Raw genomic sequence first — 25679 nt, forward strand, 5'->3', positions numbered from 1 at the left:
ATGAGATTTGCATAATTCAACTTTGGATCTTCCTTTAGATAAAATTATTCGTTTTAAAAAAGACATCGATAAACTTTCCTTTAATTCGCTGTCAGCAAGACAGTTAGCTAGAATTACCGGGAAAATTATTTCTTTCATGCCTAGTTTAGGTAATATTTGTAGAATCATGAGTAGAAATATGATGATGTTGGTTGTTACTTCTCGTTTTTGGGAAGAAAGAATATTTTTAACATTAAAAGCACAGCAGGAAATTAACTTTTGGTTGAATAATTGTCATACTTTACCTAGAAAAAATCTATTTCAACAAACACATCTTCCTGATAAAATAGTGTATACAGACGCTAGCAGTTACGCATGTGCTGGTTTTATAGTAGAGACTGTTCATCAAGTAGTCAAGATGTGGTCTAATACAGAAGCATCTAAAAGTTCGACTTATAGAGAATTAAAGGCCTTTTTTATTACTTTATCTTCTTTGGTTCAATGTTTCAGTAATCGTTTAGTTAAAGTTTACACTGATAATCAGAACGTAGTTAAAATTATAAACGCAGGCAGTATGAACTCTGAATTACAGGATATTGCAATTGACATTTTTAATTTTTGTTTAAAATTCAGCATTTCTCTAGAAGTAGAATGGATACCTAGAAATCAAAATCAAATTGCTGATATTTACAGTAAAATTTTTGACTTTGATGATTGGTTTGTATCCGATTTGTATTTTAATTATTTTAATAAAGTGTGGGGTCCATACACGTGTGACCTATTTGCAGACAGTAATAACCGAAAGTTGGCAAAATTCTTTTCTCCATATTGGTGTCCTGGGACCAGTGGAGTAGACGCTTTCGCACACAACTGCATGGTCAGAATTTAACTGTTGGATTGTACCACCTGTAAAATTAATTAGTCGATCGATTTCACATCTGTCTACCTGTAAAGGTCAAGGCACTTTAGTTTTTTGGTGTACCGAAATGGACATCGTCACCTTTTTGGCCTTTATTGTGGTCATTTAACGATCAAAGGTTTAAATACTTCGTGAAAGATTTAATCGAGTACGCTAAACCCAGCAAGTTTTTTCAAAAAGGCTCTGATATTAACAGTATTTTCGTTGCTGAGAATTTATCGTTTAACATTCTCGTCTTGAGGTTAGATTTCAGAAGCTGAGGGCAATTATATATTAATTTTCCCGTGATGGGAGTTTATTTTAGAAATTGTAATTACCCGTGATGGGCATTGCGATTCTTAACCTGTTATGGGTGTTTATAATTGAATAGATTATTTCCCGTGATGGGATTTTGTTTATTTTCCCGTGATGGGACTCTATTTATCTCCTGTGATGGGATTTGTCAACTCCGTGACGGAGACCCTTGCAAGAATTTATTAAGTCTGATAATTGGTGCAATATAAGTCATTTTTGTTTTTAAATTGTATTCTTTTCCTTTCAGGTTCGGTTTAATTTTTCTCACTGGAAGGATCTTAATTCTTTTGAAAATCCTAGTTTACGCAACCTCGCTGACAATCTACCTAATATTGTTTTGTCCAGCAAAAGTAAAAATACTATAAAAGTCTATGATTACGCTTTTAAAAAATTTAACACTTGGTGTACAAATCATGACTTATGTGCGTTACCATCGTCGGTTGCTAACATTACACTTTATTTATCATATCTAATTCAGCTGGAAGTATCTTCTTCAGTTTTACAAAATGCTTATTATGCAATCAAATGGGAGCACGAGCTTAACTTGTACAATTCAGTGTTTTCTGAAACATTTTTGCAGTTGATTTTAGAAGGAGGAACCAGAATTTTATCAAAGCCCGTAAATAAAAAAGAACCAATTAGTTTTTGATAATTATGAAGATTTGAATAACATTAAGAATTTAAGAATATGTTGTTTGATGCTGTTGGGATACGCCGGTTTTATGCGTTTCAGCGAGCTTGCAAATATTAAAGCATCCAATTTAACTTTTCACAAATCTCATCTCGAAATTATGATAGAAAGTAGTATAACTGATGTGTATAGACAGGGCAACACTATTTGTATTGCTAGAACCAACTCGGACTTGTGCCCAGTGACAATGTTAGAGAGATATTTAAATTAACAAATATTTCTTTGATTTCCAGTGAATATGTATTTCGAGCAATTACATTCTTAAAAAGTAAAAACAGTTACGCAAAATTAACAAACCGCAGTGGCGGATCCAGAGGGGGGCGTAGAGGGCGTACGCACCCCCTTTGCTTGAACTTTTTTTTATTTTTATTTGTAAAATTATTAATCAGACTAGACTTAGTGAACTTTGCCATTTCCCGGCAGTGTATTTAATTTTTATGCGACAATTCTTAACTTATAAAGATATTTTTCGCTCGTATTTACTGTAATATATTATTGATTATGTTGAAGTCATGTGATTCGCTACGGTGGAGTTGATCAGTACGTCGAAAAAACGACACTCAGTCATGCAATTTGAAATTCAAATTACAGTACCGGTAACACATTGCTTAGGCGGAAGATGACAAGCATGACGCCTTCAAAGCGACAAAGGATTGAGCAAGAACGTATTGACTTCTATTTCACAATTCCACTCAACAGAAAGTAATACTCTATTATACTCTCATGAAAAAAAAAGTTCCAAAGCAATATTATTCACCTACGAAAATATGTGTAACCCCACACGCCCCAGCCAGTTAATAACATTGCTGAATAATGATCCCCAGTCAGTAAGCTCTAGATAGATTTAAAGTCTAAGGTACGGACCATTTGATTTGATAGGGCAGTCAGATATTTTAGAGAAAAAATTTTGACCCTGGTTTTTGCCTTAAACAAAAATTCTGGCCGTATCTGTATTGAAAACAATTATCGTGTCCCCTTTTTTGAAATAAGAAAAAAAAGAAATCCAACAAAATTATTCAGCATTAAATGAACATGGTGAATAAAAAACGGGCGTAATTTTTTGGGGGGATTTGCATGTAAATCCCATATGTGACCGGAATGTCTGTTTCGCCGAACTGATATACTGAATACTTTTTTCAAGGCCCAACTGCAACCTGCCTGCTGGGTGTGGCCTTTATGTCTCCATTTGTTGACCGTCATTCACAACTTCGTTGTCATTTGATTTTCAGACTCATTCGTAGCCTTTGGTTGATTTGGAACCCCTCACTTCCCTTGTTGGGTAAAACATTTCAACCAAACATTTGGATAAAAATTGCTTGTTTGTCTTTGTTCGTGTCGGTCGTATTATAAACTTCATTGAATAGCCGTATATCATGTTTACAACAAGAAATCTGTGAGGTTATTCTTATTAACCATACAACAAACGAGAATTTTCCATATGTCCATTTTTTTCAAATATATTAGTACATAGCTTTGGATCCATTCAATCATTTTATAATAGACAATTAATGGGGAGAATGCGGCATCAAAAATGTCCAACCCTAGCTTACACTTTAACTATAAAATATACATGCCCCACGTCAGGAATCGTTAAAAATGTGCATTTTACACTTATTTTATGTTTTTTAGCCCAAAAAAGGTAAAAAAAAATTTCGCCACGCGCCGCTCGGCGAACTTTACAAACTACGCCCCCCCTTTCCAAAATCCTGGATCCGTCCCTGAAACCTATATCGTATACTAGAGCAGAAGAGCTACTTTTAGATGCTTTGTGTCAAGCAGGTTTTGATAAAAGTAAATTTGGTCTTCATAGTTTGAGGAGCGGAGGCGTGACTCAGGCAGCTCATAATAGAATACCAGAAAGATTATTAAAAGCACACGGTCGATGGAAGTCTATCAAAAGACGGTTACATAAAAGAAAATTTATGTAACAGGTTATCTGTTACCAATAATTTAAATTTGTAAATTATTATTTTTGTATTTTATTTATACCAGTCTACACATATTTCCTTTGTTTTGTCGAACTGTGTGGTGTGTATCTCCTGCCATATTAGTCTTTGTTGTTTCTTTATATAGAATCAGAAATAATTTATGTTCGGACGAGCAAAGCGAGGTAGAACATAATTGTATTTCTTTTCGTTTTGAGATTTCTTACTATTTCTGTTTCGCAATACTAAGTAATTCGGTTTTCGGACTTTATATACTGTTTTACGCGCCCTTTTCATTTCATCGAGATTTCACACACCAAACTTGTTCGACAACTTTATTACATTTAGATTGTAATATTATGCTTTGTATAAATCCTAATTCTTTGTATTTTCTTTTTGTAGATATTAGTATGAACAGTTGAGATGAATAATATGACGCATGATGTATGGACTTTAATATTCAATTGGTTTATTTTGAAAACATTGTTAAATTAAAACTGTTTGGTACATGTATCTCCTGCCATATTAGTCTTTGTTGTTTCTTTATATAGAATCAGAAATAATTTATGTTCGGACGAGCAAAGCGAGGTAGAACATAATAAACAATTAAAGTGGGAAAGCCTGAAAGAACGTAGGAAAACCAACAGACTATGTATGCTATTTAAAATCCAGCACGGGCTAATCGATATAGATAGACAACACTATCTAATACCTAACGACAGCCGGACCAGAGGTATAGGCCGCTTTTACCAAGAAAGAACAAAAACTGACACCTATGGACAGTCATTCTTCCCAAAGACCATCAGGGATTGGAATCAACTTCCAGCTAAAACAACATCGGCTGACTCGATAGAGGGATTCATAGCTGCTCTGAAAGCAGGATCTGGAAGGAAGTAAACAGCATAGCGTGTACATAATTTTAATTGTAAATTGGCGAACGTTTTAAATGTAAATAACTTTGAGAAGACTTGCTGCCTTGCCCGGCACTGCGCTAAGTTTTCGCGGGACCATACCCATTCAATATGAATTCGGTTCCTTACTTGGAAGAAGAAAGGGGAATAATCGATCTGAATCATTACAGTGTTCTGTTCTGTTCTGTTCTGGTATATTCCTCCGTTTTATCGGAGCACTCCACTTATCGAACGAGTATGAAAATTTTAAATACTTAACCGAAAAAGCGGATATTTTTATATTAACGATATGAAAAATATAATTTAAAAATAAAATTAGTTAGTTAAAGTGAATACAATAAAAGTTTAAAATGTCTTTGATGATATATTAAGATATTAATAAAAAAATATTATGCACATCACAAATTACGGCACTTTGATTCACCAATATGAATAAATAAAAAAATTACAACCTAATGATTTCTAGTCGATTGGTGCTCTGCCAAGGCAAATGTTAAAATTATATAGCATTATCTTGTATGCTGATATTTATAGACTGAACCAGTTAGTTTGGCATCCCATGCAGACTGTTCAGACTATATTTAATATTACTGTTATATTTTCATGTCACTTGATATCACATAAAAGTTGTGTACGCTTCATGTGTAAATGGTAGCATAGATCTTGTGTCTTCCTTTCTATATCTAGCAACTTGTCTATTGGCTGATTACTCATTATGTCTAGTGCTGAGCAGTCTAATATAATTTTGAGTAATAGTTCATTATTAATAACATTTGTTGTACCACTCCTATCTATTTCTCGTAGCATTTTGAATAATTTATCCATATATCGCTGCCTAACATCAGTTAGACTTAAGCAATGTAGTAGGAAATGTTCAGATTCATTGCATAGCTTGCAATTTGGATGAATAGTATTTTTACTAAATTTTGCCCTAGTACTTTGGAGCATGTAGGTACCAGTTACTAGCTTACATTTGAATTCTGTCTTTTTTATGTCATGTTGGTTATTTCTAACACATTTCCAAATGTTATGTGGATTATTGACCGGATATTTTTGAAGAGATAAATGTTTAAGCGTTGATTTTGTGTTACATTCAGTGTTTAAATGTCGCCGCGAAAGGACTTGAGTCTCATTCATTTATAAAGATCGCATTGGCACACCCTGTTAATATTTATTGATCTCTTTAAAACTTGGCATATTTATTTTTGGAAAGCCTATGCATACCAAGATTGCTGTTTCTTGTTTTTTAAATGAATACATTTTCAAAATTGACAAGAAAGTTGACTTTTGGTGTGGGCATGGTTGGATTGCATGTCACTTCTGTTATTTTTTTTATTAGAAAAGGACATATTTAAAGAAAGAAACAGCTGTTACAGGAAAGATAATATCTTTGTCAACCAAATACAACTTTATTTTCATTCATTGGTGTAGTTCTTTGGGGTGTGCCGGGCTCTTGAAGTTGAAGGTTCACACGCCATCTTTGAATGTCGCCCGTTACCATGGTAACGATGTGGGGGGTTCTGAGACACCAGAATTTAAAAGTGTGGATGATATAAGGGATGATCAAAATTAGTTTTGGGTATGAAAGTTTCTAGACTAAAATTCAAAATAATTTCAAATTTCAATGATTTTTTATGAATAAATAGCCGATTTACTCTAGAACATGCAGCATTAACACACCTGCGCATATTTTTGAAAAAAGCGTGGTAAAATCTACATTTTCGCAATGTATAAGAAAATTCTGTCTGAGGATATGTATACCGATGATCCACCTTAACACGTACTACTAATCAGTCAATAGCATGAAATAGTCAGTCTACATGGGAGTTATTGCTCTTGAAGGATGATATTACATTTTTTGAAGTTTTTTTCTGGAAAAGATTTGAAATATTCTCATTGCATTGTGTCAATTGTATGGGTTGCTGTTTCGTATTGAGGTATGACCACATTTCCTTTCAAACGTATTGTGGGAGATAGTATGTCATATTTCACTAAAGTTTTGTACAAATGTCTTCTTATAATTAATCATTTGAATGCTCGTTGAACCTTATAGGTGCAGATAATCTTATTTTAAGAAGTATGTGCGCATGATCAAACCTGTTTTGATTTGCCTTCATAATAAAAAAAATTAAAAAAAGTTTTTAATGATAGTGTTTTAGTTTGATAAACATGACAGTCACAGGTAATTTCGAGAACATGCCTATAATAAACCTACGTACATGACCAAATATAATAGCATTTCTGATTAGTTGGAATACGTCGACAGGAATGGTGTTTGCACGTATTTTGGTATGAAAAGTCAGTAAGTTCCTTCATGAAGTATTTTTTTTAAATCCAAAAACAGATAAAATGATTCATCAAAATGTTGAACAGTACAATAAACCACACAATCCACCGCTATCCATCTCTTCTGATAAAAACATAGACGAACAAACAAAAACAGCAACAAGGAACACATAGTCCAGATAGCCTGACTTGGCACATCCTCAAACCTAAACCTTCCCCTATCTATACCATAAAAATGTAAAACACGCAACAAAAAACCTACACAGTCCATCTACAAACAGAATGACAATTCACTTTAACATGGAAATAAAAGACTGCACATAATTTAGAAAGCGGTTACGAAATGTGCTCGATACTCCAGGAAAGCTGTTGGTAGAATACTGATTCTCAATATGTGATACAACTCTCATAACAGCTAGGTTTTGTGGAGTCTGGTCACAAATTTAATTGAAATCGTCAGTGTTTTTGAGGGGCTAAAGTATTTTAAATCGACAGATCATCCGAGGAAAGACCAACTTAAACTGAATTAGTAAATATATCACGCATTTAACCCGTACTGTTGACTGATGAGAGAATTTATCGGATTTTTTAAAGTTTCAGTTCTACAATGTATGTCTCAAGTTAATATACTTTTTTTATAAATCCTAATAGTATTCTATATTATTGAGACGTTTAAAACCGAAATCAATGCGTATATGTGAAGTTAGTTTAGTTCATTTCTCTCTTAAAATGGTTTTGAAATATATACTTTTCAATATTTAAATGTTATAATTACTTAAATCACGATTGAAATCTTGATCATATGAAAGAAATTTAAAACGAAATCAGTTTGGATTTTTCCCTTTCATGTAAGTCGTTCAGCCATAGTAAATTTCACTAGGTCATGTAAGTTTACTTGTGACATATGTTTTATTGCAAATGTATATATTTGTTTCAGTTGAACGACTTTCTCTCTTTTGGTTTATGTTCAATTTCAGTAAGAACTCATATGGAAAATAACCAATTAAAACGTCTGAAAGTGACACACACCACTCTGGTACAACTTCTATTGGTCGACAGAGCCGAGCCCTCAGAACACATGCTTCGTATAGAATATTTTTCTAAATCCAGATTTAGCTTATTTAACATATATTGTTCAATGTATACACAGTGTGGGGATTAATCACTAAATGGTTGATTGTTTTCGTATTACTGAAAAGTAATATTTTTATAACTTCTTACGGTAAGTTAGAAAATGATAATCTTGTCCTCGTAATTGCCATCTGAAATCTGGGCCAATATGTTTTGGATACATAAACAAATTTTGACATAAGGTAAGCTAGTTCTCAACTTATTTCTCATCAATGTAACAGACCATATGTTCGCAATTTTAATAACTAAATAATCAGGAACGGAATGTTATATTTTTAAAAGTATTTCAGTACAATATTACAGTATTGTGTAATTCTATATTTACTTTTTATGAATACAAGGAGGTGTTGGTATCAATAAGCCAGCAAACCAACCACAGAAATAACCCCAAAAAATCTTGAGGTCAAAAGTCTTCAACAAAAGACAGGTGTCAATACATAATTTTTCATAGATAATATATTCCGTGATGGGTTTAAGAATATTGTTCTTTCGTGTATTAGTTTAAACATGTACACCTATACATTACCCCATATTACAGCCTGTTGTAAATTCTGAGATCAAGACAAATGTTCAGATTATTTAACGTTTGTCATTGTGGTTTTTTTATACATTTTAGTTCAATTTGTTGTTGACTAGCTGAGGGAACCTGCGTTCTCCTCCATGTCAAATCATGTGTTCTTTCTTTGGCTAATTATAGGACTAACGGACTGCCGTGACAATCTTTGACTGACTGTTGTATGAAGACAGATGATACGCATCATGATCATGAATGACTAATTGAGAAAGCAGGTACAGAAATGAAATTGTTTAAGTGTCAAAGATACACCGTGAGCCTCTGATAACTCGACTAGTTTTATTTCCAGCAGTTGAATTTGGCTTATGCAGGCGACATTTTAGGCATGGAACGAGCCATTTCTCATCTGTAAGAAACGTCTAAAATGTTTATCGTGAAAACATTATAACTATTCTCATGATTGGACCCATAAGATATGCATAGCTGTAATTAAAGTCATTGTAGTGGAACATGTTCTTTCAAGATCTATTTTTTTTATACTTTTCCACAATAAATCATACAAAGCGAAGACATTAAGACAAAGTTGATTATTTCGTGGTTTTCATTGACAACATTCTGATGCAATATCGCTGCTGATTTATATAATCCCGATTTAGACAAATCAAGTTTGAATCTAACATAATAGTGCAGCCACTGAAAAATAAATTATATGATGTACACAGTAAAAATGGTGTTTAGTTCCTAGACACAATTCTAAACACATCTGTGTGCACTTTTTTTATACGCTTATGTTGACAATGTGTTTAGGATTGTTTAAAGGATCGTGTCAAGCTTAGAAATTAGTGTTTTAGTCATAAACACTTTAATTATAAACACATTTAAAAGTGTTTATATTCAAGACATGTGTAATTGTGGTTAGATATTAAACATAATCATAAACACGTTTAGAACTAATATTTGGTACACGTGTTTATTTTCTGAGCACGATTTTTACAGTGAACACATTGAAAAAAACGGACAAACGCCAACGCCAAAGTAGTCATTTGTTTTTATTTCAAAAACTTATCAGTAGACAGGATGCACTTTTATGTATAAATGATTATACTGCAATATTTATAAAGTAACACCTGTCTCGTAGGATTCAAGAAATCAATGAAACTAAAACTTGTCCGATTATAGGTTTGTAATATTTTTTTAACATCCTGCTTGGTGAAAAGTAACTTCTGTTTTCAGACATTCACCTAGCTTTGCCTTTTGTACACTATATGTAATATGGAGGAGTGTAAACCATGAAGCTACTAGGGTCTTACTATTTTTCACATCTTATCATTATAAGAATATCCATAAATTATATCTATGTTACGTTTTGTATGTTCATGTAAAAGAAAAGTAATGGAGCTAAAATCAAAAATAAAAGTTTTCAATGTATATCTAAACAAATGAGGATATGTTGTACAAATTCTTGAGACATAATAACGAATAAATACAACAGTTACACTCTTATATAATCACTTTAAATGTCTCATGATGAAAGGAACGGAAAAATATTACCGCACTGTTTGGGTTTATTTTATGTTCATTTGTTCTGTTTAGAAATACTCACAAAACTGGACTGCAACGAGTATATAACAAATTTAAATCTGCATATAAGGAAAAGATTAAGAAGAAAACACGTTGATCCATAACAGTTTCAAAGAGTTATGTAATGAACTTTCATATCATGCCAATTTAAATACCTTTTGAACAACTATTTCTTTGAAAATGTAAAGAAAGGAATGCATTTTGCTTGATCACATCAAGATTGCTAATAGAGACATGACAACTTTGTTGTTTAAATTTTATTTATTTTTAATCCAGGCATTTGTACTATATCGTATTATGACGACTGTCATCCAGAAAACCGTCCAAAAATCATTGTCTTCTTTACTCGAGAGATGTCAAAGTTGTTCCGTCATCGTTTCTGCTAGACAATACAATAGTGATCACACTAAACATGAAGGCAACAAACCAAGAGTATTGATAACAGGTATGATCTATACTACTTAAACCAAGAGTATTGATTACAGGTATGATTTATACTGCTTAAACCAAGAGTACTGATTACAGGTATGATTTATACTGCTTAAACCAAGAGTATTGATTACAGGTATGATTTATACTGCTTAAACCAAGAGTACTGATTACAGGTATGATTTATACTATTAAACCAAGAGTATTGATTACCGGTATGATTTATACTGTTTAAACCAAGAGTATTGATTACAGGTATGATTTATACTGCTTAAACCTAGAGTAATGATTACAGGTATGATTTATACTGGTTAAACCAAGAGTACTGATTACAGGTATGATTTATACTGCGTAAACCAAGAGTACTGATTACAGGTATGATTTATACTGCATAAAACAAGAGTACTGATTACAGGTATGATTTATACTGCTTAAACCAAGAGTACTGATTACAGGTATGATTTATACTGCTTAAACCAAGAGTACTGATAACAGGTATGATTTATACTGCGTAAACCAAGAGTACTGATTACAGGTATGATTTATACTGCATAAACCAAGAGTACTGATTACAGGTATGATTTATACTGCTTAAACCAAGAGTACTGATTACAGGTATGATTTATACTGCGTAAACCAAGAGTACTGATTACAGGTATGATTTATACTGCTTAAACCAAGAGTACTGATAAGAGGTATGATTTTGCTCACACCAAACATGAAGGCAACACACCAAAAGTATTTATTACAGGTATGATTTATACTGCTTAACCAAGAGTATTGATACATGCAGGTATGATATATACTGTTTAAATCAAAATTCAATCATATGGTATTGGTGTTTCCGACTTGGGGACTATCTGCCATGATATGATATATCTGGATTTTTATTGCAGTATGTTTTATTGACTATATGTGCACATATCTCTCCGTTTAACTATGTTCTAGGCTTGATCTTTCGTGGATTGTGTAGCTTTTTTCTCGATATTTTGTTGTTGCTAGTAGCCTATGTTATGATTTTATTGGTGGATACTCATGTTAGGAGTCCATATTTGTAAGATTAATTATGTTCTTATAGATTTTCTTCAATCATTAATTACTTGCAATACCAAAATAATGAATCATTTCTATAAATTCATCATGAGCAATGAACCAATATACTTGTTGAGAATACCGCGGGAGTTAAGACGTCGCGTTTTACCTATTGTATCTAGGGTTGACGTCAATGTGGGACGTAGCCTTAGCAGCTCGAATATATATGAAGTAAACGTTAAACTGTATGGTTGTGTTCTTTCTGTATAACGATAGTTTGAGTTAGCCCCGACATTTATGGTGCCGTAACCAAAGGATTACATCGATGGAGAAGTTAAAGAATATTAGGACTGGAAATAGAAGTGCAGTGACGAGACTTTTCCGAAAATTCGAGGAGGCGAAGGAAAACACGGACTTCGACAGAGATGAACTACTTGCAACGTACGATAATCTTACGCAAAAGAAGAAATTGTTGGAAAAACTGAACGAACAGATATTGGAAGCAACGGATTCAGACAACGTTGAAAGTGAAATAGTAGATACAGATGAGTATTCAAATAATTTAGACACTAAACTTAGACATTTTCGTAATTTTATACAAATTGGTCAAAACCGTACACCAAGTTCCAATGTAACACAATCTTCATATCAAGTACTCAATGTAGAAAGCCCTCCTTTCCGCCCGGCAAATGTTGATAACTTTCAAAACGCAACACCATTCTATGCTTCATCCGCCGCTCAACCACAGACAAGCTACAATGGCTCTGATACAGGTCATATTGCTCCACAAAATATAGCTAGTGCTAGTAACCATCGTTTACCCAAGTTATCACTACCGAAGTTTAATGGCAACATTTTAGATTGGCAAACGTTTTGGGACTCGTACGAATCTGCTGTACATTTTAATCCTACTTTGACAAACATTGAGAAATTTAATTATCTGAAATCGCAACTTGAAAGCGAGGCATTAAATACGATAACTGGATTTGCGCTTACAAATGGTAATTACATGGAGGCTATAAATGTACTCAAGGAACGGTTCGGACAAAAATACAGAATTACGGAAGCCTACTTACAGGCACTTTTAGATATTGCCCAACCACGATACACCTTGTCAAGCTTAAGATTATTTTATGACCGATGTGAAGCCTACGTAAGAGGTTTAGATTCGCTCGGACAACCTGAGACGTCATATGGAACTTTACTGGTACCGATTATCATGAGAAAGTTACCAAGTGAAATCAGACAACACTTAGCAAGAGAACACGGACCGTCCAGTTGGAATTTGAAAGATCTGAGAAGGAGCATATTGAATGAAATTCAAATCATGGAGGCAGGACAAAATACAGGTACATATCTCGAGTCTTTAGACCGTCAGTTCGCAACTGCATCTACATGTACATTTCATACAGGAACAGAATCACCGCGAGAAAACACATCACACAACGCGAAGAGCCAACCCCGGAATATTACAGAAAGACCATGTGTTTTTTGTAAAGAGATACATGCACCAGCACACTGTACCAATGTTAGTAATCATAAAGCTCGTATGTCTATCGTAAAACGTGATGATTTATGCTTTAATTGTTTAGGTAATCATCATGCTAATGAGTGTCAATCGAAACGAACGTGTCGACACTGCAACCAGAGACATCATTCCAGCCTATGTAGTGCAAGTAGCAATGTTAACAGCGAAGGTTTAGCATTCATTACAAGCAATACCGATAAACAGATTCAATCTATACCCGTCAATCTTATAAATGACACTGAAAACGAGGAAGATACTAAAGTTTTGCATTCATCGACACAGATGCGTACAAATGTGCTATTGAAGACTGCTGTAGCTCCTGTATGGTCAGGTAATATATGTATGGATACGAATGTTTTATTTGATGAGGGTGCACAAAGATCTTTTTTAACTGATGATCTAGCGAAAAAATTGAATTTGAAAACTGAAGGAGTTGAAATTGTACATCTATCGGCATTTGGAAAGGATAACACCAGCACGAGAGAACTACGTAAATCCACCGTACACATTGAAACAGAGAATAGGCGTAAATTTCCAATTGAAGTTCTAATTGTACCTACTATAGCAGTTCCAATACATAATCATATGCGGTACGTAAACCGAAATATGAATTATCTCAAAGAATTAAGACTCGCTCATCCAGTTACTCAGGACGATTCTTTTGAGATATCGTTACTTATTGGTGCCGACTACTATTGGAACTTTATCGAAGACAAAGTAATAAGAGGAGACGGACCGATCGCGGTTAAGTCAAAGCTTGGATACTTACTATCAGGACCCTTACAACCAGGAAGGGTACATTCGTCTACGACATCCAGCATCTTGAACGTACTGGTTTCGAATAAATCAGAGGAATTTGACTTAAAAGAAATGATAAAGGAACAGACACGTCGCGGATTTATCGAGAGAGATGAGGAAGCAGGACCGACAGGGGAAATATTGAAAGATGGACTGAATGATACGTATCTAATGAACTGTTGTGACTTATTATGGACTGTTACGAAAATGTTTGATTTATTGACTTACTTTCAAAAACCTATAATATGATACTATTTCATTGAAAGAAGGAACAGGTGCACGGAAAATATAGACAAACTGTGATTTGTGTATACGAGATAGACTCATTGTGATTTAATTCGAAGATAACTAATCTGGAAGTTAATGACTGTGCTAAAGTTATTAAGTTAAAGTCAAGTTTAGATTTGATAGACAGTAATTTTCATTCATTTTTACTTTATTGTAATTTAATTTTAATATTTACCTTTAGCGGCCCGGAGAATGTTGAGAATACCGCGGGAGTTAAGACGTCGCGTTTTACCTATTGTATCTAGGGTTGACGTCAATGTGGGACGTAGCCTTAGCAGCTCGAATATATATGAAGTAAACGTTAAACTGTATGGTTGTGTTCTTTCTGTATAACGATAGTTTGAGTTAGCCCCGACAATACTTTCAAGCTAGAATATGATCCTTTGTTTTTCTATTAGAAAATTTATACATCTTGTTAGAGAATGGACTAATTCGATCGTTACTCTTAAACAATGATATATGTGTGTAAAAATTATAAACTACATGCTAACATACAAAATGAACATATACATGTTTATAATTCTTTAATGCTGTTTTATTTTAGGAAGTCTGGGTCAACTTGGAACAGGGTTAGCAAGTGTGATGAGGTATGTTATCATAAAGGACAACAACTGTCAATCCAATCGTACTAAATCAAACACAATTTGAACTTCATTTTAAATATAGGCTGAAAGAGAGCTTACTTCAAAGCAGATAGAATAATGGTGGTTTGCTAAGTGTTTGTGGCAATTTTGGGTAACAATACATGTGGACCTTCAACGCTTAAAGTAACTACTTTTAAATCATACAAATAGAATGAAATATTATGTGTATCCTTTTTTGCAGTTGTAAGTCATTAGAAGTTTTTAAAACTAAAATTATTTTTCTTCCAGAAAGCGTTATGGAGTTCAAAATGTTTTTATGTCAGATATCATAAAAGCACCGCCAAATGTTGCCGCAAGTGGTAAGTAAATTAAAAAAAAAAACTCAAATACTATAAAATAGGCACTATTCTTAATATATAAAACAATTATACAAATCAGATTTCTATGATCTTTTAAGATATAAGGCAATTCTGAATTTCGGCATATATACTAGTAGCATAATAACATGTTATATTATATATATATATATTATTGCAGCATTAGTATTTCACTGATTCAAACAGCAAAAACATGTCATCTGTGCTTCTGCTTTTAAACTTTCATAACGGACTTTTGAATCATATAATACGAAACACAACAACTGTGTTAGTAAATAAGTAAGCGTAATACACAGTTCACTTTAAAAGTACTTACTTATATTTAATGTTGACAGGTAGAGAAATGACTATGACATGTCTACACGTAAAATTTTAGAAAATCATATGAACTTTCTGCACTGTATATTGTAATAGTCAATATAGTCGACGTAAAACGGAAAAAACAATTATCTGGTATACAGGAATTTATATTAAAAAAACTATCCTTTGGGGCTTGTTTCTTGCAATAAAGTATGGGATTATAAGCCCAAGACCCCACAACTTTATAAATATGTACACGTATCTTTAGCAATGTACGAATACCTCACGTTTCAGGGCATAGTCATAAAATTTTTGAGTGCAGTTATCGTACTCTGATTCAGAAATCAACCAATCAAAACATTGGCTTTGATGTTTCGAGCGCAATTTTTTACTCCAAGTACTGAGAGTACTGAGTATGACTAAAATGCCAGGTAATTTATGCGAGTTTAATGTACAAATATCAGCAGTGAATTTACATTTATTTATTTCCAGGTCCATACGTGTTCGCTGACATCTTAGATTTCAAGCGTCTTCAGGAACTTATAGTTACCCACAGTATAGATTGGATAGTGCATTTCAGTGCTTTACTAAGTGCTGTAGGAGAAAACAACGTCCCTCTGGCAATGCGTGTCAATATTGAGGGTCTACACAATGTTTTGGAATTATCAAAACAATACAAGTTAAAGTTGTTTGTTCCTAGTACGATCGGTAGGTACATATTATTTCGCAATACATAAGTAAAGCAGAAGTGTCACGTCGAGACACTTTTTTTGTTTTGTATCTTCACTTCACAACATTGTTAAATAAATCATGTAAAATATGATAAACATGCAGTGTATGAAATATAAATTATAACATTTTAAATGTGTTGCAAGCAAAACGAAAATTTCATTTACTATAAAGAATTAAAATCAAAAGACAACAGGTAGTTAACTAGAAGCTTATTTCTATAATGAATTTACAATCAATGATGTGATTAATGAATAGTTCATACAAATATTGTACATAGACAAATGTGCTTTATTCAGCAACAACTACTCATAATCACTTGCCTCTGTACAACAACAAATAGCGGATGCCCAAAATATCTTTCCAAATGTACATATTTATTTTATTATACATAAGGTGCTTTTGGACCAGATTCTCCTAGGAATCCGACCCCCGATCTGACTATACAGAGACCAAGAACAATCTACGGTGTATCCAAGGTACACGCTGAGCTGATGGGAGAGGTAGGTTGTTTACGTCCGTTCATCAATTTTGATTTCAAAAAGCAACAACTGTTTGCAACATCTATATTAAACGACTCTCACTAAATTTAAACGAATAGTTTTCGCTTTAATAAATTAATGAATGTTTAAAAGCAATGATCCAACAGAAATTTGTAGTAAGATTTGAGAATTGATTGAGATTATTATCACCATAGAAATAACACACGTGTTAAACTCAAAGGAACTAACAAATCAGTTTCCATTTTCACTGGAAGTTTTTGCGAAAACGTTGGAACGATTAAGAATTTGTTACAATACATTACCGAAACATTAATAGTTTTAACCTTCAAACAGTAGGCCCAATATATGATAAATAGCTGGTTTTCAACCTCCGGCTTCTTATTAGAATAGTATAACTATGAAAACAAAATCCAGAAAAAGAGAACTTGTCTTTGGTAAGTGAATTTATTCAGTTTGAACATTAAAGACAAAAATATTTATCAATATAGGTTAGCCATTTAAATATTACATCGGATATGATTTATTATTTGTAGTACTATTTCCACCGATTTGGTATGGACTTCAGAAGTCTCAGATTCCCTGGTGTTATATCTGCAGATACCAATCCAGGTGGTGGAACTACAGGTAAATCTTCCTTCAAAACTCTATTACATACTTTCTAGATTTTATTGTATATACAATACAATACAATACAATATTTTATTTTCCAAATTAAAGGACCCATTAAGAGCATAACATTAATAACAACATATATAAGAATTTATCAATAATTCAATTTTTGATAAGCAGTATAATTTTTTTGGGGGTAAAAAGGACACTGATTTTATATTCAAATTTTAATACAAAAGTTGAAACTCGAATACAGACTCGTGAAAGATTTAGGGATCGATGGTAGATTGAATTCTTGACAGTTTTGGCAACTATAATTTTTAACAAAGATTGTCAAAATGAGAAAGATCATTAACAATAAATTCTTTAAATATAAATTAAATGGCATGACCATTTACGGACTATCAATTTAAATTTAAATCTTTTGCATTATTGTCCTTCCTAGATTTTAAAGGGGTTCATGTTCACCTATTGGATATAAATTCTCATACGCTAAAACGTATATCCAAATTGCAAAAAGTAATAGAAAAACAATAACATTGCATGGGCTCGTTATAATGTATCAGCATTTCGTGTCTATTTTAGACGAGACGCCATCTTATTACCATCCAGATGACCTCCAATGACTGCCACCAGTCATTTAACCCAGATAAAAACATAAATATAAATACAAATAGACAGACAAGCACGTGCAATAAGATTTTTCTAGGTCTGTTTGATTTCATGTTATAGGTTAAAAATATATGTAAATCATCGTTTTACCTGTATATGAATGATTTTATGTAGGCCGGATCAGTCAAAGAAATGGTTATTCCCGATGTCTCCCTTGTTTGACTTTTCAATATTGACATTCTTTTCTTTTTAAATGAAAAGACGCTGACTGGCCACCACGTGCTGAACATGCACAACCCTTTCCACTAAAGATCAAATTTAAGGTTGCATGAATACGGATTCAACTGAGTTGAGTTATTGACTTGCAAGCCAATAATTCATCAGTGCTGGGTTTTTTTTTTTTTGCTTATTTTGACGAAATTGAATCAAACTGACCACTAAGAGCGAAATGTTATTTCTATATTCCGTTTTTATATATGTTTGAAATTTGAAACAAAAAAAAAATAACATTTTATTTTTTTTTGTCTATATTGTAGCTAATGCCCCTTTAAATTATCCTGACAGACATTATGTCAAAGAACTGGTTCTTGTTTTCCTTTCAGATTATGCAGTACATATATTTCATGATGCTTTACAAACTGGAGATTTCACCAGTTTCTTGAGACGTGACACCCGTCTTCCTATGATGTATATTGACGATTGCCTTCGTTCAGTCGTTCAGTTCATGGAAATACCAAGTAATCAACTCAAACAACGAACTTATAATGTAACAGCGATGAGCTTTACCCCAGAAGAATTGGTAGCCGAGGTTAGGAAACATGTTCCTCACCTCAAGGCTAATTATGAACCAGATAGCAGACAAAAAATAGGTGAGTGATCTCCCTTACGTATATATTGTACATGTTTCTACTTTTAATAGCATCGTTATAGTAAAATAGATCGATTGATTGATTGATTGATTGATTGATTAATTGATGTCTGCAGGTGGGTTCTGCAAGGTAGGTCGACAAATTTTTACTGGACTGGAAAGTAAGGGTTTGTTTCATAAGGGCAGACATTTTGCCTTACAACAGGTCACATTCAGATCATTTAGACTTGTTACAAGGGTTTCTAAACGTGCAGATTGCATTCACTATACACGACGTACCGACGTACAGTGGACGTGGCTGCGTATTTGTACACCCCGTACAGACAAACGGACTCTCCTCGAGTGCTGTCAAGTCTCTCGCAATTTTTTGGCGGCATTTTCCTTTGATCTATTGTTTTTTCTCTTTGATCATTACAATTTTTGCAAAATCTCACGCATTTGCTTCATAAAAACTAGACAGCCCGGCTCCTCCCTAATAGGTGTTTTACTGCCGGAATAAAGGAATAAAAAAACAAATGAACATTATAACTGTATTTAGATTAATAATTGATTGTAAATGTTTTTACCTTCTGCTTTAAAACATATTCAGCACGGGAACAATTGTGCTTCATAAAGCAGCGATAGATTCGCAACAGCTAATGCAACCCAATAATTGAACGAGCATCTCATCATTTTTCATCCAAAAATGAAAATGACTGATAATTTATATTTTCAGCCGACACATGGCCAGAAGTGTTTGACGACTCAAATGCACGTGCTGACTGGGGTTGGAAGCATGAATATGATATCAAAGGTCTCTGCGATATAATGTTTGAAAAATTACGACCAGTCTACGACACGGAAAGCAATCCAGACAACGCTAGCAGTAAAGACGGAAAACAAAAACGTACAGCAGCATAATGTCTGAATAATTTAAACCATATCTTAGACTACGAAATGTGCAATTTACCGGTAATTAAATGGATCTAGAACGCATGAACATGAGAATTGGTCGTTCTACTATATATATAAATTTTACTGCTAAAATGCATTACATTTCTGTACATTATTGTTTGTTATTTGTATATTTAAGGAATTGTTATTTATTATAAAATGTGAGAAAAAAACTTAAACGGCCCGGTTTTGGTTGTGATTTTAGTCCACAATCGTTTATTATTTTATTTGATAGGTCTGATAGTACGAGAACACGTATTGTATACTGAACCGTCTCGATAGTGATCCCTGCTTATGTATTTTTGTTCTAAATTTTTTCTGGAGCACAACATTAGATCTAAACATCTCCCTTTTGTATGTGATCTTGAATTTGACCTTGATAGGCCGTCATGAAAAAATGATTCCGAAACGCTGTCTACTAGGACAGTTATTTGTTTGTACTTTTAAAGCGTTAGTTCATAAATGCTTAAAGTTACATGACTACAAAAGTCATAATATATCATCTTGTTTATCAAAATAATGCACTTCATATATTCTACCAAAATCATGTTTGGTCAATAATTCAGATTTATATTGAAAAAATAGCATGCATTCCCCCAGAATAGTATACAAACACAGAGTAATCAATACAGTTTCATGTTTGCAGTGTTTGGATCAGAGAACATTATGTTAAATTCTGACAAAGAGTAAATCCAGTAATATGGCTATGATTTTTAGATATTTTAGCTAATTGTGAGCATGGATATTCAAACGAATAGGTAGTCTTTCCAACCCCCAAAAAGTTATCGAAATTGCATCTTTATTCATAATTCAATTTGGTCCTGGATGTCTTTCAATGATTTTTTCCCATAGATTGGGATTATACTTCTCAGGCTTTAAAATACATTTGCTTTTTGTGATCGCATCAGTTATTTTGAAGAAAATTGTGTAATTGTTTATGGTAGTTTTACATACATAAAAAGGTCAAAGAGATTTCTTATTTCTTAAATACCTTCAGTAAAATACTTCTTGCATCAAACCCCCAAGTTTAACTTTTCACCAGTTGTTATTTTACTTTTACACCTCTTTTAATTTCCAAAACCTATAACTTTAGCTGTTCATATAATTTATCCAGGATTTACTTATATTCATGTCAGGGGTTTCCTTATATTCATGTCAGGAGTTTACTTATATTCATGTCAGGAATTATAAGTTGTGTATGTGCATGAAATATTGTAAACATATTGTTTACGGGAGAAGAATTCATAAGTTGGTAAAAACTTGTGTCTGATCCTATTTAAATCATTGATGAACTAAAATATCATAAACCTAGAGGTCAATGATTTTTTTTATGGATATCTCTATTTTGATATAAATATTGGAAACATTTTGCAGTACATGTACGTTTTACATGTGTTCAAACATTTTTACATAAAAAGATTACTGGTCCTAATAAAGGACTTTTGATGTTATACAAGTTGTTATTTATTTATGTAGTTTTTATCTTCTGAATTTCATGATAGATGCAAAAATATAAACATGTTCATTGTTACAGTTCTATAAATAGCATTTAGTATTAAAATTTAAAATAGAATAAAACATTCATTGGTACTTTGTAGCACAATTTTAACCGTTTTAGTTCAATCAAAATTGAAACCTTGATTCAGAAAATTGATATGTTGTTGACTTATTACGAGACAATCGCAAATTATTTCTATTCCTTACTGTCCATACTATAGGTGGAAATTATGGAAAAGAGGATGCTTTTCCTTTTTTGTCTGTCTTTGTGTTGGTTATAATTTGTGTACTGAAAAACTAGCTCAACCCCGTTATATTGTAATGCATCTGTCCAAAGCCAGAGATCCCGGCAGTTGTTGTCAATCTATTCCTAAGAAGAATGAAAAGAGGCTAGCATTATCCTTTAATTTCATATTTCCGCTATCTAGATGATGTCCTCTCACTAAATAATTCAAAGTTTGGTGACTATGTTGAACGTATCTACCATAGAACTTGAAATAAAGGATACAACAGATACAGTTAGTATAAAAAAGAAGTTGTGATACGATTGCCAAGGTCTGCCTCATATCTTGACTTACATCTAGAAATTGACAATGAAGGTCGATTGAGAAAAAAACTTTACGACAAAAGAGATGACTTCAGCTTCCCAATTGTGAACTTTCCATTTCTGTGTAGCACTATTCCAGTAGTGTCGGCATATGAAATATATATCTCCCAGTTGATCCGATTTTCCAGAGCTTGCATTTCCTATCACAATTTTCTTGATAGAGGGTCGCTGCTTATAAGGAAGCTATTGAACCAAGAGTTCCAAATTTTTGTTTTTTTTGTCTTTGTCATTGTCAGTTTGTTTTCGATTTATGAGTTTGAATATCCCTTTGGTATCTTTTGCCTCTCTTTTACTGATTTTAACTCTTCCTGTTGCATTCCAGTTTAACATCTGACCAATTGTATTTTGAAACATTGATTCATTAAAAATGGAAGAAAAAAATGCATATTGTTCACATCTTTTAATTTCATTAATTACTTACAATCCTTAAATAGTTTCAATAAACACCGACGTTAGTATCTCAACTGCTGAGTTGCCTCAGTTAAAATGAAACGCTTTTTACGACATCATATGACCCGATATCAGATTTTTTTTGTCATTTTCAAATATATCATTACAATTCCGTATCAAAAGTCGAATTGATTGCAGATGATACTCTCGATACCATAGTTAACTAAATGAATTTCTATTGAATTCGATCTGGAAGTAATTAAAATTATAGTCTACATTCCTTTCATGATTCGATTAAGAAGTTTACTCAAAATTAATATTGTTATTTTTATTAACGAGTGTATATTGTTGTCTTGGTTTGTCTCTAAGTAATCGGTTTACGAGAATAGAACCTCAGTAAACTACTGTCGCCTTAAAACAATATATTTTTTTACAAACCTTGTATTACCTTACTGTATTACTAGTACTTCCACGATCGCAGAAAAAGGGAAATTTGCAATTTTGGAATAGAAAAAATTCAGCTTAACTAATCGTTGTGTGTTCCGTTTGTTTTCTTAAAGATAGGAATAAGTCTTACCATGAAGTAGACTTATTGTTATCTTTCGTGTGTTTACCTATTATGTCTGTTTTGTTCACGCATCGTTGTAAATATAACGGAATTTGATGCGACTGTCAAACAAGTGAGAGGTTAAGCGCTATAAAACCAGGTTCAATCCACAATTTTCTACATTTGAAAATGCCTGTACCAAGTCAGGATTATGAAAGTTGTTGTCCATTCGTTTGATGTGTTTTATCATTTAATTTTGCCATTTGATTAGGGACTTTCCGTTTTGAATTTTCCTCGTAGTTCAGTATTTTTGTGATTTTACTTTTTACATTCTAGCTGAATGGGTAACTGATATATAGATGGTCTCTAATCTTATTATTTAGACATAGAACACGTCCTTATGACGATGAAGTTGAAGGACTGATCTACTCCCTTAATTATTTCATGGTTTGCTTCACACAGTCGTTCAAATGGTGTCTGTTTTGATAGTGTTGTGGGTACGAGATGCTGACTTTTTATATTTCTAACTTGGATTCTAACAAGTTTCACGGGATGTGAAAAGTATTTATGAATAAATACAAATCTAATATACCTATAGAAACCAATTTGAAACAAGCTTTGCACATAAAATTAAAGAATATTTTGTTAGGTCTCACACTACCACATTGAGTTTCAGATGTTATTTTCATTTACAAGTACTGGGTCGACATCGCTGCTGGTTGACTGTTAGTCCCAAAGGGTATCATTACATTAGGCTAGTAATCAGTGCTTTGTCACTAACAAGATTAATATCATGCGTTTCTTAAATATACCGATGATAAATTCAGAAAAAAGTAAAATAACAAAAATACCAAACTCCAAGGAAAACACAAAATTGTCAAATGGCAACATCAAAAGCTCAAACATATCAAACAAATGGAATACAACTGTTAGATTTCTGACTTGGTACAGGCATTTCCTTATGTAGAAAATAATGGATTAAGCCTGGTTTTATAGATAGCTAAACCTCTCACTTGTATGACAGCCGCATAGAAATTATTTAGACATTAATTTTTAAACTGCTTCAGGCAAAGCTGCCATAAGATTGTTTTGGGAATTCCACTTAGGTTTCTTTAGGTTAAATTGCCCCATAGGTATTCACAAATCCTTAGTTGTCAAGTTGTTTAGGTATTGGGGGTTTTGATGACGGCAAATCTAGAAATAAAACATACCAATTTATAAAGGTTTTTTTAAACTCTGTTTTAGTTTAAAACTGAACCAAGTGTATGTTTAAATTAGACTTGTTTCGATAAAAAACGCTGTATATCCACATTTCATTAATTTTTCGGTCACCATCATGAATTGGTTGGTTTTAACTTTATCTCACTTTCGAAAAAGGGAAGAAGATAGCATGGAGGCAAACGGTGACTTTTAAACTATGTTAAAGATCCCGATGATAACTAAGGCCAATTTGACTTAATATTTTTTTTCTTCATGTTCCTGGTTTTAACACGTGACTCCAGAATCGTGTGACTGGTGTTGCATGCATAGCAAAATATACTTACACTGCGTATGTCCTAAAGTTGATTACCATGCCCTCCAAGTAAATATGTTTTAATGTGGTCGCGTCACGCCTGATTATACATGAAACATGATGAAATTGATTCATGTGATTGGCTTTTCTGCTTCAATAAACGGCTGCTGTCTCTAATGTATACCTGGACGCTTATTAACATCGTTCCTTTATCTGTATACCAAAAACAAAAGCATAAAGCATGTTTTAAAGTTCTCGTAATATAAATGAGGAACCCATTTCCCAAACTTGATGAAATATGCTTCTAAGCCAAACGGTACAGAGACACAGTGCAGTTCCAAGACCTAATGAGCAAACATTCCATATAGCATTGTGTGATACGACTCTCCCACTCCACAAAATAGGAAACAACATTTGGTGATAGAGATAGAACTATAAATCATCGGAACCAATTTCATTCTAGGCAAGTTTTCAAAATTCCAAAAATCTTTACTGCAATTTCCAGGATCATATAATCATATAAACTCAACATAGATATGTGCACTTAGCGTTCCTGGTGAAGGTAAACCCAGAAAGGTGCTTCGAACGCACGGAAATTATAAAATGTTATTTTCATTTACTAGCAGTGGGTCGATACCACTGCTGCTGGACTGTTTTTCTAACATCCCTGTTGATAAATGTAAAAATGCAAAATATAAATAAAAAGCTATGTACATATTGTTTTTCATGCAGATACAAATTTATCCACTTTGATGCAAACTGTTACAAAATTTAATATTTGGGATATTGTAACTTATTTGTTTTTACATCAATTCATTTTTAAGAAATACATTTCTATTTATAGGATAGATGTGTCAACTATTATGCATTAAAAGTTGGTACGGTATACCATCGTTTCCTACTAGGATTTCCTTTGATAGAGGGTTGTTTATTACAATAACAGTAATAGTATCAGTTTTACTGCAACAGATGCAAATTTAGACAATTAATGTCTCTTCAGTGATGCTCGAGGTCAACGTATTAAAAAATCCAAAATTTGTTCAAACACTGAATAGCTAATAAAACCAAAAAAGTACCAAAAGTAAAGCCAAATCCGGACAAGAAAGAATCAGAGGCGGATACTTTCCTTAGTTTAAAATGATTCCCATAATTTTCTGAATGAAAGACTATTTAAACAACTTACCTACTCATATTGATGACCATTGTTCAAGACTGAGTTTTTTTATGCAACCAGTTTGTAAACCAACTGGGACTTGATGCAAAATAATTTTGGTTGAAAAACTTGAGAAAATACTAAATTTCTT

At 33.0% G+C, this 25679-nt stretch overlaps 1 protein-coding gene and 1 long non-coding RNA gene across 5 annotated transcripts in view; both read left to right on the forward strand.

Moving 5' to 3' along the window:
* Positions 1–20000, forward strand: part of LOC127712383 (L-threonine 3-dehydrogenase, mitochondrial-like) — a 39580-nt gene extending 19580 nt beyond the window's left edge. For 2 of the 4 annotated variants that reach the window (XM_052218784.1, XM_052218788.1), the window contains 8 exons: positions 10508–10676; positions 14851–14893; positions 15179–15249; positions 16060–16275; positions 16693–16799; positions 17333–17423; positions 18623–18889; positions 19604–20000. In XM_052218784.1, coding sequence (XP_052074744.1) covers positions 10508–10676; positions 14851–14893; positions 15179–15249; positions 16060–16275; positions 16693–16799; positions 17333–17423; positions 18623–18889; positions 19604–19788 — 1149 coding nt within the window. In that variant the 3' untranslated portion in view covers positions 19789–20000. Of the gene's footprint in view, positions 1–6935; positions 7022–7978; positions 8228–10507; positions 10677–14850; positions 14894–15178; positions 15250–16059; positions 16276–16692; positions 16800–17332; positions 17424–18622; positions 18890–19603 lie in introns of those variants that run through there. The other 2 variants (XM_052218805.1, XM_052218794.1) reach the window with 2 other exon arrangements.
* LOC127712957 (uncharacterized) lies at positions 10683–11817 on the forward strand. The gene is made up of 3 exons (XR_007987352.1): positions 10683–10836; positions 11076–11155; positions 11356–11817. It is a non-coding gene; the product is annotated as an uncharacterized LOC127712957 (long non-coding RNA).
* Positions 20001–25679: the final 5679 nt, after the last annotated feature.

This window comes from Mytilus californianus, unplaced genomic scaffold, assembly GCF_021869535.1.
Source record: "Mytilus californianus isolate M0D057914Y unplaced genomic scaffold, xbMytCali1.0.p SCAF_1, whole genome shotgun sequence".
Taxonomy (NCBI): Eukaryota; Metazoa; Mollusca; class Bivalvia; order Mytilida; family Mytilidae; genus Mytilus; species Mytilus californianus.